At 44.8% G+C, this 13,617-nt stretch overlaps 1 protein-coding gene across 1 annotated transcript in view; it reads left to right on the top strand.

Moving 5' to 3' along the window:
- Positions 1 to 13,276, top strand: part of Cnpy1 (canopy FGF signaling regulator 1) — a 36,139-nt gene extending 22,863 nt beyond the window's left edge. The window contains exons 2-4 of the mRNA XM_046455132.1: positions 6,275 to 6,478; positions 8,244 to 8,340; positions 12,243 to 13,276. Of these exons, the coding sequence (XP_046311088.1) occupies positions 6,275 to 6,478; positions 8,244 to 8,340; positions 12,243 to 12,280 (339 nt within the window). The 3' untranslated portion in view covers positions 12,281 to 13,276. The remainder of the gene's footprint in view (positions 1 to 6,274; positions 6,479 to 8,243; positions 8,341 to 12,242) is intronic.
- The last annotated feature ends 341 nt before the right edge of the window (positions 13,277 to 13,617 follow it).

The raw sequence follows: 13,617 nt of genomic DNA, 5'->3' as shown, positions 1-13,617 counted from the left end.
CAAGAAATGTGTTACCTTTTCCCTACAAAAATGTTTTTAGAGGAAGAGATGTCTTTCTGGTGGCTGGGACCCAGGAGAGGGGGGCTGTCCTGGGAAGAGGCTCTGCCCGAGTGCTGGAGAATGGCCCTTGGTGCATCCTTCTCTTTTTCCCACTGTCTTGGTTACGCAAACCTGCTGAGGAAGGCCGGACCTGGAGGCCAGCTTGGTGGCCCTGGCTTCCTGGAGGAACTCTCAGCAGTTGAGTCTCTGTTCCCCTCCCACCTCCCTGCTTAGTGAAGGCCATCAGGACCCAAGTCCCAGAATGTACAGAAGCCCTGCTGCCTCTGGACCCTTGGGCAGGATGTGAATGGTGTCCTTCCTAGGAATGGGGGGACGGCTCATGTGGTGGCACCCAGGGCCCTGCGCCAGCTTTCCAGGGGTGACCTTTGATTCCGCCCGGGTCTGGGAGGTGGGCTGGTCCTCAGTCATGTCATACAGGTCTTTTCTCAACAACGTGGAATGGCCTGGGAGTTGGGGACAGACCAGGACAAGTGTGGAGGCCTGGTGGGCAGGGACTGTCCTGAGGTGGGAGCCACTGCTCCTGCAGACCCTCTGAGAGCCAGGTTGAGCAGGGGCCGGGAACCCTGCAGGCCCTCTGCTTGCAGCTGTCTGGCCACACCCAGAAGCACGCAGTGTCCTCTGCTTTGTCTGTCAGCTGTGGGGCAGTGGGCACTTTCTGCATAGTCTGTGCATGCGTGTTTGCACAGAGACATGTGTGCGTGTGTGCCCCCCTCACCCTGTGAAGATGAAACTCATAACCCAGCCCCCTTGCCCTCTCCTCTAATGTTGAACAGGGAGATCCTGCCATTTCCTTGCTTTGCCTGCAGAACCGAGAAGACAAGATGGGAAGTGCCACAGATTCCCAGAGTGTGACTTTGTAAAATATCTATACTGTGGAGGTGTTTTAAAGAGGTGGCCCTTGACAGACAGCTATGCATCCACCACAGTGGTTCAGTACCAATATGCTGGAAGACTGAATTATGTTGGTTAGGAAACAGATATTGACTTACGTAATCTTGAGCTCAGTTGACAGAGTCCTGTTATTATGGATTAATGTTCTCGGGCCTCCCCCTGTCACACATTCTTTTTAAAGAAATCTGTTGCAATTTTCATTCACAATCGTGGAGAAGTCCTCTTTCACAAAGTCTGAGTTAGAGACATCTAACGTGATAGAGTCAGTAATGATTTGTAAGTGAATAAACAAGTTTATATTTACCACTAATGCAGCGATATTGTGGCTTGCCCGTTCAGGTGCTCTCTCTTTTTTCTATTAGTCATTTTTGGAAGAGCAAAAGAGCTTGGGAGGCTGAGGCAGGGAGATGGCAGGTTCAAAGCAACTTAGTGAGGCTGTAAGTAACCTAGTGAGACCGCGACTCAAAATTTTAAAAAATGAAATAAAAAGGGCTGGGGTGAGGAAAACTGCCGGAGCCTCACCAGGCCGGGGCAAAGCCAGACGGAGGGCAAAGCAGGTACCCAGGTCCTAGGCCAATGATTCTTAACAGAGGCTGAAATATGGTGCCATTTTTCATGTCCATAGATATATTTCTTTTCTTTTACCTAACATGCTTGAAATTTAAAAAGCTTTTAGGAAGACTAGCAGAATACTATTTTAAAATTGGAAAACAATGGCTTTACTGTTCTTACATTTAATAATGAGAGGAAGGCACGTTTTTGACTTCAAGGAAAAGTTGGATTCTATTAGGCGACTCCTATCTGGTGACCGTTCAACGCTGGCCCATCATGGGATTTTTTTTCCATTTTGTCCCTGAGTGGAAAGAGCTTCCAGAATAAAAATGACACTGAATCCCAGGAAAAATTTACCCCAAATCACATAGTTCTCATCTTTTTTATAATTTTTTTTGAGAGAGAGAGAGAGAATTTTTTTAATATTTATTTTTTAGTTTTCGGTGGACACAACATCTTAATTTTTATGTGATGCTAAGGATTGATCCCAGCGCCCCGTGCATGCCAGGCGAGCGCGTTACCGTTTGAGCCACATCCCCAGCCCTAGTTCTCATCTTATTAGCACTTTTTAAACAACCTGAGTTTTTGCTATTGATGCTATTGATATGTCTATGAATAGTAATGGCAGGAAATACGGGCAGAATATTTTATTTTAAATAAGAATGACTAGTTTCCATTATTCAAATTTTAGAAAGCAAAAATTAGATGCTGTGTTCACCACTATATTGTGATGTGTGGTACATGGTCCCCAAGTCCTCCCACTTTTCCTCCCAGACCTTATGATGGCCCAGCATCACCTGCTCAAAAGGACTTCCTGGCGCTTGGGGCACTGTGAGGTCAGCTGCCTGTCGCAATCTCTCTCTAAAGAAAGGTCATCCAAAACCTCCTCGGACTCTGCCCAGACACCGTTCAGTGTTTCTGATATACAGAAAACTGCAAATGTGTCAGCCTTCATTGTTCTTCATCAGAATGAGCTCTGGAGCTCTCCTTCAGATTTCTAATTATATTGTCTAATAAAACTAAGCAGTCAATGCCATTTGCATATTATATGAAGAAGTGTCAGACAACAAACTCATAGCAGTCAATTAACATAAAGGCTAATTATATATCTCATCAGCTTACAAGAGTTTCTGAATTCATGCTTCTGTTGTAGCCTAAAGCAAGGGCTTGGAATTTTCATTTCTAAATATTGACTTTTAACTAATATCAGGAATGATTCCATTTTTTATGGATGAAAAGTTAGTGATTAAACTAGATGCGATATTTGCTATAATGCAATTAAAATTTCTACATTAACTAACCCTGTAGAAAGGAAATCTTTGCAACAATGTGAAATTAATTATCAGTGCCTAAACAGGTTAAGTGCTGGTTTCGTATCTGAAGGCAACTCCAAAAGAATGATCAAAATGAGTGAAATTTGTTGGTGACTGTCAGACTGTAATGGCAGAGAGACACCCCACACAACGATTTTCAGGTCTAATTGTGCACTGTGACATAATTGTATTCCTCCCTGATTGTGATAGCTATCAAGCAAGAAATTTACTACAAGATTAACAGGGACACAGTAATGAAAAAACACGGGCAGCATCCTGTAATTGACTGTTATTAAAGTGTGTCACAGTGGCCGGTAATAAACTCCCTAGCTGCAGTGTTCTAGAGAAACCAAAGCCAGAACTTTTGCCGACTTTTTCGGTTGTAAAGTTGGGATAAGGAGATTCCCCAGCCCCCAATCCAGTGCTCACTTACTGAGCACACGGTCAATGGAAGCCTAAATGGGGGCGGGGGTGGGGGACAGACACTGCATGTACAACGTATGATTTAAGTTGTAGGTGGCTTTCCAAAGTGAGAGAAGTTAGGATTTACTTTGGGGTACTCCAAGATAGCGATGAAATTATCACGGATCATTTTTTAATTTCTGACTTGTACCAAATGGGCCCACGTGCAAAAGAAATGGCAGATAAGAAAACTGCGCCAGTGAATCCTCTTCCGCCACTTCGGTAGCGATGGCGGCCTTTTCATTCATATTTTAATGAGGCTAGTATCTCCGAGGCGTCCAGGGAGGGCGGAGGCAAGGTTCCGGGAGGTTACAATAGGAGTCGCTTTATTGACAAGTACCATTCAAAATCTTCGCAGCACAGAGAGAAAGACTCAGTCTCACCCTCTTGTCCCAGTCCTTCCTGTGCTCTCAGAATCCAAAGGATCCAAGGGGAAAGAGGCTCACTCTAAGGACACTCTTTAAATTTACTGAAGGAGGTTCTGCTAAGTAGAATCATTGAAAACTCTATTCATGTACATTTAAATACTTGTATAAAGAGCCACAATGATGAGCATTTTTTTCTTAAATATTTTCTGGGGAAAAAAGCTGATGCTTTGGTATTTTAAGAGCGAAATATTTTTAATATTCAGTAAAACGACTTCTGCTAGTGTCAGGTTGGATGTGCTCCCTTTCCTGCTTACAGGACTCGGTTACATGGAGTCTTTTGAGCTAGCTGCCAGCAACCATTTCCTGCTTTTAGAGGATCTGTACTTGGCAGGGCCATCAGCCTCCCTGGACTTGGAGCATTATAGAAATCCACTATGATCCCTGGCCATCACATACGTGTGCTGAAATAGGCACAATGTTGCTTGACTCCAATATATAAAATTATACTTTAAAAAAAAAAGGAAAAACAACCCACTGCGAAGTGGAAAGATTATTTTCAAAAAGTGCAACCCAGGACACAAAAGGGCTCTCAAAGACCAGTGGTGGCAGGCCTCTCACACACCAACATCGTGGTTTTGCCTAAAATGTATGGGCTCAATAATTTTTGAGCAGCTCAGAGTGTTAGGTTAGTTTAAAAATCAGGTTCTAGAGTGACCTGTACTCCACAGGCCAGGCCGGGTGTGTGAGGGGCCTGTTGGCACCCCGGGGTTAGGGGCTGGGCTTCTCACAGGCTCCAGCCCCCAGACCGGTCCCCATCCCCCCAACCATCAAGTCTGTTTGCTTTCCCGTTGGGCGAAGAGGGGGAAGTGGGAGGGAGAGAGAATGGATTTCTTGATTACAGTTAGATTTTTTTTAAATCAAAGAGTCCACTCTTCACTTTCAAGTAAAATGCTGCTTCTTACACCCAGGAAGTATGAATATATAGGTATGCGTCAGATAAGGAAGGATACTCGGAACACGTGCGCTGCAGGAAAACCCGCCCACGATCATTCTGACTTGGTGTGATTTAAGAATTCACCTCTGCATTGTGTAACTTTCCCAGTGAAGGATACATGTTTGCTCCTTGGTTTCCGTCAGTCATAAAGCAGATTTAGATAGGTTTGTGGGCCTACGTATATCTTGTTACAACTTGCAAAGTTCGAAGGGCATGGTAAAGGCGTGAGTAAAACACCGGCATGCACCAGTTTTTGACAGCAGAGATGTTTAACAATTAAGGCAGTTAGGAGTTAAAAACTTGGTATTTGAGCGAGAACCAGGGGCTGCGGCGTGTCCTAGCACAACCAACTCTTGGACTGCAAACGAGGACGCACGGGCCTGCGAGCAGCTCGCGCTGCCTCCCGCCGCCGGGGACGTTACCTGTGCACGCGAGGTGCAGCTGGTGGGTGGTGGCGGTTTCCTCTTAGGCTCTCCTCTTCCCGTGTTCCTTTCAGAATGTTTGTACAGGGCTGATTCCTTATTGAAACGGGGGCCGACGGTGGCGACAACGGGGTGGTTTATAATCGCCCGGGTCTGCGCCACACAAACCCCCTCGCCCTGCGCTTTCATGTTAATTCCGCCGCTCTGGCTGATGAGATTTGCGGCCAGATGGCGGTGAAGCGCGGAGACCCTTTGTGCGCCCCGAGCGCGCCTGTGAATGTCGCGCGGTCGCTGGCACCGGAAGGGTTCACACTGCGTGTGAAAGGGGACAAAGGAGCCTGGATATATCAACACTGCAGAGACCGAGTTCATTTGTGATGCAGTCCCTTTCACCGCGGTTGTCATGCAAACTTCCTACTTTGATCAGCGGAGGGTGGAGAGGGAGAAAGCCCGCAAAGCCGCGGGCCGGGCGCGGGCCGGGCGCCCTTGGCGGCTCCACGCCCCCTTCCGGAAGGAGCCGCGGGGACGCAGCCTCCTGCACCTTGACCTGTCTAGACGGCCCGAAGGGTTTTGTCTTGGTTACCAAGGGCGCGGGGTGCTCTTTGACCCACGCCCAGGGCGGAGGTGGCGGCCAGAGGGCCCCGGGACCCTCGCCGCACCCCGGAGGGAGAGGGGCGCCAGCGTTCCCAGCCCGCGCACTCCGCGCACCCCGCGCACCCCGAGCACCCCGCGGGCTGCAGCCGAGCGCGCTGACGCGGAGCGCGAAACTTCTGGTTTCCCCTGCGAGCGGGTGCAGAGTTCCCGGGCAGGAGCGCGTCTCTCTCTCTCTCTCTCTCTCTCTCTCTCTCTCTCTCTCTCTCTCTCTCTCTCTCCCTCCGTCCCCCGCCCCACTCCCTCTCTAGATAGATAGATAAACAACTGTCTTCTGTGCTTCAAGCTTTTTTTCTGCATGTTCAATGACTTTTTTTTTTTTAGGAATTATATGCGTAGGTATAGTTTCCAGATCTTTTTTTTCTGTCCTCTTTTGAATATACTTTTCCCTACTAAAATTTAAGCTGACCTTAAATTATGTAAATAACGGAGCTGAGACGCTGTGTTCAGACGTGGACGCTTTGCAGCAGCGGGGTCATGCATTCCCGCGCGCCCGCTGGACCATCTTCACTTGGGTCAGCGTGAAGGCGAGTGACCTGCACGCCGTGCTTCTCTTCACAGGTCCCCCTGGCCCAGTCCGAGGCATTCCTGACGGACCTTCTGGATAAAGTGTGTGAGCGAATGAACGATTACCAGCTAGAGGAAGACCCGGTAACTAAAAAGAAAACTTTCAAGAGATACGCGCCAAGGAAAGGAGAAAAAATATACAAAGAATATAAAAAGTTCTATTTTTATTCTGATGCCTACAGACCTTTGAAATTTGCGGTAAGCTCTCTTCTTTTAAGAAGAATTATTTAATGCGTGAGCCTGTTTTTGGTACTTTTTTTTTTTTTTTTTTTGTCTTTCCCACTCTTTAGCTGTGGCTGAGTTTCAAGACACTGAACAGCAAGGTACACATTGAAACGTCACCCTGCCACACTTGGTGTCCTGCTCTGAGAAGTGTTAAGTGTGCACTCCCCAACTTGCCTTTCACGGGAGGGCTTGTGGTCTCTGGCAGTCAGTGGACAGACTGAGTGATATCTTACATCAGCTGCTGTCCCCCAACCCCTGTGACTGTAAGACAGTTTGCAGTGTTTGCCTAGGACCACTCTGCTGTGTAGGGGGACCTTAGCCTGCCCTGTTGGAAGCGGGGGTCTCACAGATGAGCACATAAGGAGTCGGGAGCTGTGGGTTCTAGGTTAAAATCCAAATGAAAACAAATATTGTTTTCAAATATTTTATAGCCACGTGATAAAGGAGAGTAATGTAATCATCCCCCACTCAAGGCTTCAACGAAGAGTTATTTTCCTGAGGTAGCACAAGTATTCCAGCACAAACTGAGTTAAATAAAAGCTTAGGTATGATATTTGGCATAATGCCAAATTTCCTTCCAGTATAATATTTATTTTACATAAATGCTGGCCTGTCTTGCAAGAATGTGCCTGGCAAAATATTATGGCAGTATATTTCCCTTTACTTAATACGGTTGAATCCCACAGTGATGGGCAAGCCTGCTTTAAAAAATGTATTAAGTTTACGCATTGGCCAAAATGTCAGGCTCGCCGAAACCCTGAAGTGAGGGAAGTAGCTGACATTTGAAGATTTCATTTTAATTAAAAGATGAGGACAATAATTCAGAGTTAAACATATTGTGGAATAGGAATGACAGGTTCTTAATAAACACATTATGGTGAAATTTAAATATTTTAACTGCTGTTTAAAAATTTTAGAAACTTGTTTAGTGAACTCAGAAAATGATTTCCAAGACTACTGAATGCCCTTCAGTAATGTCACCATTCCTAAAATTGTCACCTGGTCATTCTTTAATGAAGGAACATACCTCAGTAGAAATTTAAGATTTTCAGTTGCAGAGGCAAATTTGAGCTCCTTCTTCTCTGAAATGTCATTCTCTCTCTCTCTCTCTCTCTCTCTCTCTCTCTCTCTCTCTCTCTCTCTCCCTTCTTTCATTTCTTTCTGGAACCCTAAATGAGATTTCAGGTGGATCTATAAATGCTCTGAAAAGACCCTTCCCTCAGTAAAGCCAGCAGGTTCTCCAAAGTGAAACCGAAGAAGTGTTTGTTCTGATGGCTGAGAAGCCCTCATAGTTTCTACACTTTCAAACCACAAAATGGATTATCATGTTGAATTGGAAGGAAACTGGTTTCACCATTTCAAGGAGTTGTGTTCTTTAAAATGTGTTTAAAAATAGAGTTCCCAGATCTCAGCGCCTTAGCTAGGAAGCCCACCTCTTCCTGTGCCTGGCCTTCTGACTTTAGGAAGAGAAATAAATAGGAAGAAGTTGTTTCCTTCTTCAAGTCCCATGTCTTTCAGCTCCACTAATCATTTAGTTAAGTCCCAGGAAAATGATGCCATTAATGTTCTGGGAAGAGGGTTAATCCAACGCAATGATGTATTAAACCCAAGGACCAAGAGAAGGGGCCCACCTTGGCCACAGCTTTCCTGTGTGTCGCTAATACTGTGGAGCTAAGCCCTTCCTGGGCAGCAGCCCCGCCAGTGTGTGTACACATGTGCTGTTATTATGTTTCTGCAGTGCGAAACCATAATAGAAGAGTACGAAGATGAAATACTCTCACTTATCGCCCAGGAGGCACACTCTCTAGCTGACAAGCTGTGCAGTGAGGAATCAGGTACTGTGTCTGATGGAACATGTGTGCGCAGCCGCTCACCCCCGCTCGACAAACGTCTTGTTTGTCGACTGAGCCTCGCTGCCTCCCTGTGAGCCGGGCTCTGACATGGGCTTCTGGGGTCTCCGCTGCATCAGACACCCGGGAGGGAAACATGTCCCTGGAAATCGAGGGTTTGCCTTCCTTTGAACGCAGGGGAGGGAGGACGAGGAAAGCGGCACAGCCCCGTGGTTTCCAGGGACATTCAGACTTAGATGTCTGGCTTCAAAGCATTTGGTTAAAAAAAATTAAAAATTGGATTTTCCATCCTGTCTCTGGAAAGGAGAATCTCTTTGTGACTGAAGTATTTGCTTCAGCAGAAGTTGGGATTCCTTATTTTGTAGGAAAAATTTTAAAGTTTTTGTTTGTTTGTTGGGGGGGGGCTGGATTCTTTTTTTCCAGATTCCTTTTCCAGAGTTATCTTCATCTTAAAAGTGTTTTTCTGGATCAGAGGGTGGCAAATAATAAGCCTCGTCTTCTTAGACATCACCCCAACACTCTCCTCCAGTCAGAAGCTGGAGGAGAGGGAGCAGATGGCCATTTGCTGTGTACCAAGGCGAAGCCTGTTGCCCCTGGCCCTGTCGTAGGTGGCTGGCCACTCACCCGGTCAGATCACTTTGACATTCGTCTAACATGGTTCAGGGATGTGGTTCAAGTTGTGCATTCTTTTCAGATATCTTTGGGAAGGAAATGAACGGACATATAGGAAGACAGCAATTTAAAACCAGTGGAGTGCTTTCTAAGATGTGGGAGTGTGAGACGTTTAGCATTTAGCCACGTTTACAGGAAAGCCTGACATACACGTGTCCATTCTATCAAGTTTAGGGCCAACTCTTAAAATGATAGTTATTGCACATTTGGAGATAAATATTGCTGTTGTCAAAAGTTACTAGGCAAGGTCACAAATCCCCTACTAACATGAAACTTTCCTTACTAAGTAGACAATTGGGTTGTCTTCTGTTTAAAAGTCCAGTTTCAGTACAAGTTTGCAGATGAATGCAGTGAAATGACATGGTGATTCTTCAGCAGTCTGAGTTTCCTCATTGACATTAGACATTTAATGTGCAGTGTAGGAACTTCACATAAGTCCATAGCCTGCCTTCCCAGAGAAAGTTTCTTTCAAGATTCTCAGACAATCCAGCCACACAGATTTGCACTAAGATGCCAGCACAGATGGGGTGAGGAGTGCTCAAAATTCTTGTTTTCCTGTTGCCCCTCTGAAGGGTCTGGACTTATCAGAATTGTCTGTAACAAACGCAAGTAATTCCCCCCCCCCCCCATGAAGTCCTACTCAGACCTTCCAGGGAGTCTGGAGAGTGTCACCCTCTGTCTACTGCAGTTGTCTCCCCCAAGTCCATATTCTGGGGAAAACAGTGGTCCCAAGTGCAGCAGCTGGACTTGGTTTCAATAACATTAACAATCTCTCTTTGTTCCTTCTACATAATTTAAATTGGAAATCAAAATTAATATCAACCTTGAAAAAAGCAGAAGCTTATGGAATAAACCTAAGCTACACAGTATTGCTGGTGTGAGATAAAACACCAGATAATTCTTGATTTGCATTTGTTTTTTATAAAGCCACTTCCTCCTACAAGCGGGAGTATTGAGAGGAAGAGGTGCCACTCAGCAGTGGGAGCCTCCCAGCACTGCTGATGAGGCAGAGAGGGTCCTCTCAGGCCATGTCCCCGTGAAGCGCTCTGTCAGTGTTGAAAACCATCCCTAAGTTAAAAATGGAGGATGTCCTCACCTTAAAAACAGACTAGAAACCTACTGCCGATGTCAATACCACAAGTGCAAGGTGGAGAGTGTTTTCAGACGTGAACCTTCTCACAGGAAAAATTAAAGGCACACCCCAATGATACAAATTCCAAGGGAGGACGCGGTGGCAATAGAGAAGTGAGTCCTGTCAACTCACTGGGGTGGTTTCCTTGACTGTGTGAAGGGTGAGGCTTCCCATCACAGAACTCCAGGTGTACTGGCCCCCCACCTGCAGTACAGGTGCAGTGAGTCTCCCCCGAGTAGGCTGTACCTGCTATTTGGGAAAGGGCTTCCTCTGCCACAGCTTCACCATGCCTTGCTCTCCGTGGCTGGAATGGCATTTTAAAGAGGTGAATGTGTGTGTTGGAAGTCATAGAAACTGCATTAACAAATAACTCTTTACTGAGCGTGTACTACATGCCAGACACTATACCAAGAGTGGGTAAAATGCTCACTTGCTGTTTTTAGGGAGATCAGTAATTATTAGAAAATAGATGCTTCTAAAACTCAAGAGTGGATGGAAGTTTACTGTCTGTATTTAATAGGCACTTTGCATATATGTGAATTTTGCCTTTTTCAATTTACCGTAGATTGTTTAACTTCTCTTGTTAAGAGTTATATGTGAGCAAATGGGGCCACATCCACAGATTCTCCAAATGTTAAGGTCTGAACATTCACCCCCCCCAACACAAAAATAAATGGGGAATAATGGAGAAAACAGGTGTCTAAGATGGCCACGTTTGAATGAAGAAACAGCAAACAGTGAGATTTCATAAACGTGTGTCAGCTTTGATGATAAGACGAGTCTCAGAGAAGGCTGCAGATTGCATGGCCCGTGCATGCCCCTGCAGTTAGGACTGGGTAGAACGTGGGTTGCCCTTGGGGTGAGAGTAACAGGGGTTCTTCCTCACAGTCTCTCTTTTTTCTAGGCAAAATTAAAAGTAAGTTCACTAGATTTTCTGGGTGGAATGTTCTGTGGCATTTAACCCAGGCTTCACCAGATGGTCATTTTGATGTCTTGAAGTGGAAATGATTCAAATCTTAATATGATCTAGGGTGCAATTTAAAGTACAACTGCATCCACTGGAGGTGGAAAGCAGACTGCTACAGAGCCCGTGTGGCTGGTTCCTCTTAGGTCTGTGCAGGTATTTGTCAGACAGACTGTGTGGAGAGTTGAAAGAGAAATGCATAAATATATTCTGAATATATTACTTTTACTTTGAGAGCAAATCTTAAACACTGAAAAATATAATAACTGTAGAATTCGCCACATGCCCATCTTTAATGTAATATATGAAATAAGATATCAAGAATGTAGAACTGTTTAGCTTACAATTAACTTAAAAGTATTCTCACTTTGTTGTCTAGTCTTCCTAACCTAAATGGCAAGACCTTAAAATATAAAATAATTACCTTTAAAGGCTAGCACATTTCCAACAAACTCTGTGGCTAACAGAATCCACAGTCTTTCTTTTTTCAAAAAAAATTTTATTTGCTCTTTTTAGTTATACATGACAATAGGATGTATTTTGACATATCACACATACATAGAATATAACTTCCCATTCTTGTGGTTGTATACATGATGTGGAGTTACACTGGTCGTGTATTCACATATGAACATAGAATCCATAGCCTTTCTAAATGGAATCGGCATTAATCGCTTTCAATTGCAAAAGCAGTAGGAATCACGATACCTAACTGGCTCTCACATTACATGCCCAGGGCACTGCGGCCCTTCCCAGCTGTGGACACGGTCTAAATGGTCTTCTTTAAACACTCCCTTGCTCCTGGGTGAGTTGCACAATACCTGGCCTTGCTTTAGAGTACTCCAGCCAAGACAGATGGGAAGACGAGCGGAGCACAGCACCGATCGGCCGCTGTGGAAGCCGGGCTTGGGGTGTGGGGAATAGATTATGCTCTACTTTTGTGCACAGAGACAAAATTAAAAGTAACTTCACTAGATTTTTTCTGGGTGGAATGTTCTGTGGTATTCCCACAATAAAAGTTCAAAAATGCACTCCCACCATCATGTAGTGTTTGTGGGATGTAAATGACTAAATTGCTGGTATCTAATTGATAGTGATGGTTTCTAATTATTTTTTCAGGTATTTGTGGAACTTCTGCTAATCATACAGAACTCTAGGCATGACATAACCACTGGTAGAGAAGAGCAGAGTCCCAGTAAAAGGTCAATGTCTGCGTTCGTGTCTGCATGTCTCTCGTGCTGAGAAGTTTCGTCTTGTTCGTACCGTGCTTGATTTTGCTTTGAAAATCTGTTGTTTGGCATCATGACAAACCCAAGTCTTCTTGTAGGTGAAGCTGAGGACTTCAGAAAACCTCAATTCCTTGCAGATCTGCATGCAACAACCTTGGCAATAAAGCATTAGATCTGGCTATGGGAAAGAACTGAGGCCACTTCATAAACTAAAAAGGGATTTAATGATCTCTACTGTGATTTCTAGTAAATGCATGCACACATAGACAGGCACAGTATGCTATTTGGTAAGAACTTGGTTTCTCAAATACTTGATTGGCAACAAATTTAGGGAAACCTATTGCAAACTTACCTAAAATTTGATATTCTGGAGGGTTCCATATGGTGTTCAAAGGAACAAACCCACTTTTATCATGAATGAAATTTTAATGTCTAGAAATACATTTTAAAACATTGGCTCTAAAATTTAATGGAATGCAAAAAAATGTATACTTTTTATAGTGAATGGTTATTACATTGGTCTCTCTTGACCATGTATTCTGAGTCCAAATGGCTTGAAAAGTGCACATATGATGACATCGTGTATTTAAAGATGGTGCAGTGACCATGCCTCGTGCTGTGGACTCTCCCAGGCTTCATTCCTCAGGCTTCTCTGCTAACATTCAGAGTGTGGCTTTTACTACGGGACATCCCACCATTCTCCTGCCAGGGATCCTTTTGTTTGGCGGTGTGGAGATGGAAGGGTGGTGGGATGTGGTGGGAAGTTACCTTTGACTGAATTTGATATAACACAAAATGTAATGTTCTTGGGTATTTTGTTGTCCCTGTTAAATCTACCTTCACTGGAATCCAACTTTATTCTGCCTGTTAGGGTGTAATCTACACCTGTTTTAGTCAATAAATCCTCATGGTTGTCAGTGAGAATTGAGTGGGCAGCATGATGCAAATTCTGTACCAAGAAGGTGGAAACTGTATCGCCACGCTGTTACATAGTTCCCTAGAAAGTACACGGTTCACACTTCAACCAGCTCTTCAGCAGGAAACAATACTTCAATTTAGTAGAATTTACCAAAATGAGGAGAAGAGGTTTCCATTTTCTCGCCCATCTCCAGTCTTATTAAAAGGCAGATTCTTAAGTTACTGTGACTTGTTTATCTGGGATCCGAGGAAGTGGGTGCTGTCTTGCTGGGCCTGCCCGTGGAGTCTGCACAGCCCACGTAACCACTGACCTGCTCTCCGCTGACTCGCAGTGGAACCGAGTTTAA

Source organism: Marmota monax, unplaced genomic scaffold (assembly GCF_021218885.2).
Source record: "Marmota monax isolate L192 unplaced genomic scaffold, Marmota_monax_Labrador192_F-V1.1 WCK01_AAM20220418_F8-fsc00226, whole genome shotgun sequence".
In the NCBI taxonomy this organism is placed as follows: Eukaryota; Metazoa; Chordata; class Mammalia; order Rodentia; family Sciuridae; genus Marmota; species Marmota monax.
This window is presented reverse-complemented; position numbering and strand designations above follow the sequence as displayed.